Here is a 3,619-nt window from a genome sequence, read left to right as displayed (position 1 = left end):
CTCCCAGCCCCCCGCCCCGCTCTAACCCACCAGCCCCCACTCCCCTCCCAGAGCTGGGGAGAGAACCCAGGAGTCCTGGCTCCCAGCCCCCTCCAACTTCCATTTAACCTTGTTCACCTGTGCAAAAGAGTCTGTTTTGCTCCGGGGTCATTTTAAAACAATGTTGGTTTTCCGCAAAGATTTGGGTGAGAACAGGGCCATTTCCTGCCGGGTCGGCACTCACGAAAGCCGAACGGGTTCGGGTTGCTGGAGGGAGCTAAATTGGTGGGTGGGGGGCCTAAGCTCCCTCCAGCCCCCCCAAATTGAATGTCCATGTTATTGTTTCCAGCAGTCGGCAGAAAATTGGCCGGGCCTTTGGGCTTTGCTTGAGATCTTGGTGGGGAACCAAATATTCCGCCCCCCCACACACACACACACATCTGGCACGGGAAAAAAATTTGTAATTTAGACGATTTGGGCGGGGTGGGGGGCAGAAAACCTCTGAAAATCTCACAGCCCAGAGAAGATTTTTATTTATATTTGCATTGAACCAAAGGTTAAAGTTACGCAATTCTGGCAGTGGAAATATTTGAAGATTTATAGTGCTCCAACTTGGCCACGAAAGCCTGAATTTGCTTGGTTTGGGTTGGGTTTTTTTTTTGTTTCCCCGTTAATTTCGCCCCCTTCATGCCCCTACCCCCCAAATCTTGAAATGTTGGGTGAAAAATGAGCAAGAAAACCTACTTGATTTCAAAATGCGGATGTCAAAACAGACATAAATCCATCATCCGCTAAGAGATATAACCCCACCCGTCGTGTCGCACTAATATCCAGGGTTGAAGAGGGCTGCCAGCAAAGGTTATTTCGACATTTTCAGACCATTGCAATCTGTAGAGTTGTCCTCAACATCCCCGTTATTGGTCTGAAGAAAATTGTCAGCGGTGTTAACTCTGAAACCTACTGAGGGCACAATTGGAAAGGTGCCGCCAGTACTGGGTTGGGCTGGATGGACAACAAGGCAGGAAGGATTTTGCAGGGAGCTGGGGTTGGGGGTTTCTTCTTCATTGGGGTGTTAACTCAGATGCTGGTGTCGGCTGAGAGAGGATCACTTAGGGGGCAGGATTTGAGGGTACAATGTAATTGCGGGGTCCACATCCTTTGGAATATGGAGGATTGAACCCGGATTTTTTGGGGGGTGTTGATTCTGGACTGAAATGGGCGTGGCAGGCAGAGGGCAGAGGCTGTAGGAGAGATTTTAGCTTTCTATAATTCCCAGTTTAGCAACGTGTGCGTTTACTCTGGACCCTAATGATGGCCATAGTGACACAGCTAGTCAGGGGAAGTGTATTGGTGCCCTGTGTCTACTTTGGAGGTCTGATTGTTCCTCTCCACCGTCGTCCTCACCCCTCTAGTCTGCATCTCCACCCCGCCCGGTGAGGGGGCCCAGGACCTAGCCACGCCCGGCTCCGGGATCGAGGCCCTGTGCGACGGCGACAGCTGCCCCCACCATAAGAAATCGGCCACCCTCGTGCCATCTTTCACCAAAACCACCACCGCCACCACCACAACCCACCACACGACGCCCCCCACCACGACCCACCCGGCCAATCACACCACGACCCACCCGGCCAATCACACGACAACCCACCCAACCAACCACACCACGACCCACCCAGCCAATCACACGACAACCCACCCGACCAACCACACCACGACCCATCGCACGACGCCCCCCACCACGACCCACCCGGCCAATCACACGACAACCCACCCGACCAACCACACCACAACCCACCCAGCCAACCACACCACGCTGCACACGACCCCCCACCTCACCACGGCGGCCCCGCCGGTGCCCCCGGATGTGGGGGTCGGGAACTACTCGGTGTGGAATGGGTCGGAAGTCTGCCTCCGGGTGCAGTCGGGCCTCCAGATCTGGGTCCGATACGAGAACCTCTCCAAAGCGCAGGTATGGGGTAGGGGAGGCTAGTGGTTAGAGCAGGGGGGCGGTGGGAGCCAGGACTCCTGGGTTCTCTCCCCAGCTCTGAGAAGGGAGTGGGGGCTGGTGGGTTAGAGCAGGGGGGGCTGGAAGCCAGGACTCCTGGGTTCTCTCCCCAGCTCTGAGAGGGGAGTGGGGGCTGGTGGGTTAGAGCAGGGGGGGTGGGAGCCAGGACTCCTGGGTTCTCTCCCCAGCTCTGGGAGGGGAGTGGGGGCTGGTGGGTTAGAGCAGGGGGGGCTGGGAGCCAGGACTCCTGGGTTCTCTCCCCGGCTCTGGGAGGGGAGTGGGGGCTGGTGGGTTAGAGCAAGGAGGGTGCTGGGAGCCAGGACTCCTGGGTTCTCTTCCCAGGACTCTTGGGGTTTGGGGGTGAAGGTTATACCAGGTCACCCGACTCCTCTCTCTCTTCCAGCTCTGGGGAAATTTTTCCGTCCAGCCGAACCAGACGAAGGTGTCAGGAAATTGCTCCGACGAGTCGGCCACCATGGAGCTCAGCTTCGCCCAGGGCTTCCTGCATTTCATCTTCGTAAAGGTACCGGCGGGGGGCAGCAGGGGGCGCTGTGGGGCAGGGAGCGGGGCGGGGGGCTCAGCAGGGGGCGCTCTCCCCTGGGCAGCCCTAGGGAGTGCTGTGGGGCGAGGGGCTCAGCAGGGGGCGCTCTCCCCTGGCATGCAGGGCTGGCCCCAGGGCGGGGCTAGGGGGCGCTGTGGGGCAGGGAGCTGGGCGGAGGGCTCAGCAGGGGGCGCTCTCCCCTGGCAGGCAGGGCTGGCCCCAGGGCGGGGCTAGGGGGCGCTGTGGGGCAGGGAGCTGGGCGGAGGGCTCAGCAGGGGGCGCTCTCCCCTGGCAGGCAGAGCTGGCCCCAGGGTGGCACTATGGGGCGCTGTGGGGCAGGGAGAGGGGCGGGGGCTCAGCAGGGGGCGCTCTCCCCTGGCAGGCAGGGCTGGCCCCAGGGCAGGGCTATGGGTCGCTCTGGGGCAGGGAGCACGGTGCGGGTTGTACAAACAGCGGCTGTGCTCCACCCCAGAGGTGGCTGCATCTCCATGTTGGGCCGACGTCTCCGGTCCCTTGTGTCTCCCCAGAATAAAACCCAAAACACCGTCTACCTGCACGAGGTCCGAGCCCAGCTGAGCCTCCAGTTTCCTGGGGTCCCACGTGAGAACTGGGGTTTGAGGCTATTGGGGGGAAGGTTTGGGGGAGTTGGGGAAAAAGTTTGGGGCTTTGGGGTGAGTTTGGGGGCTCAGAGTGACATTGTGGGTGTGGGATGACTTCAGGGGTGTTGGGGTGAGTTTGGGGGCTCGGGTGCTTTGGGGATTTGGGGGGGGTGGGGTGACTTTGGGGTGCTGGAGGTTTGGGGTGACTTTGGGGGCTCGAAAGTGACTTTGGGGAGTTCGGGTGACGTTGGGTTTTCAGGTGGTTGGGGCAACTTTGGAGGATTGGAGGATTTGAGGTGACTGGGGGGTTGGGGTGACTTTGGGGGGTCAGGGTGACAGTGGAGGTTCGGGTGGTCAGAGCAACTTTGGAGGACTGGAGGGATTGGAGAGTTTGGGTTGACTTTGGGGGATTGGAGGGTTTGGGGTGACTTTGGGAGGGCTGGGGTGACACTGGGGGTTCGGGTGGTCGTGGTGACTTTGGGGGATTGGAGGGTT

The 3,619-nt window shown here is 59.6% G+C and overlaps 1 protein-coding gene across 2 annotated transcripts in view; it reads left to right on the top strand.

The window, feature by feature from the left end:
• The window catches only part of CD68 (CD68 molecule), an 8,606-nt gene that overhangs the window by 3,019 nt on the left and 1,968 nt on the right, over positions 1-3,619 (top strand). For both annotated transcript variants that reach the window (XM_032786461.2, XM_032786460.2), the window contains exons 2-4: positions 1,392-1,948; positions 2,388-2,507; positions 3,053-3,125. In XM_032786461.2, coding sequence (XP_032642352.1) covers positions 1,392-1,948; positions 2,388-2,507; positions 3,053-3,125 — 750 coding nt within the window. The remainder of the gene's footprint in view (positions 1-1,391; positions 1,949-2,387; positions 2,508-3,052; positions 3,126-3,619) is intronic.

The sequence above is a fragment of the Chelonoidis abingdonii genome, chromosome 11 (assembly GCF_003597395.2).
Source record: "Chelonoidis abingdonii isolate Lonesome George chromosome 11, CheloAbing_2.0, whole genome shotgun sequence".
Classification (NCBI taxonomy): domain Eukaryota; kingdom Metazoa; phylum Chordata; order Testudines; family Testudinidae; genus Chelonoidis; species Chelonoidis abingdonii.
Note: the sequence above shows the minus strand (reverse complement) of the source record. Positions and strands in the feature narration are given on the sequence as shown.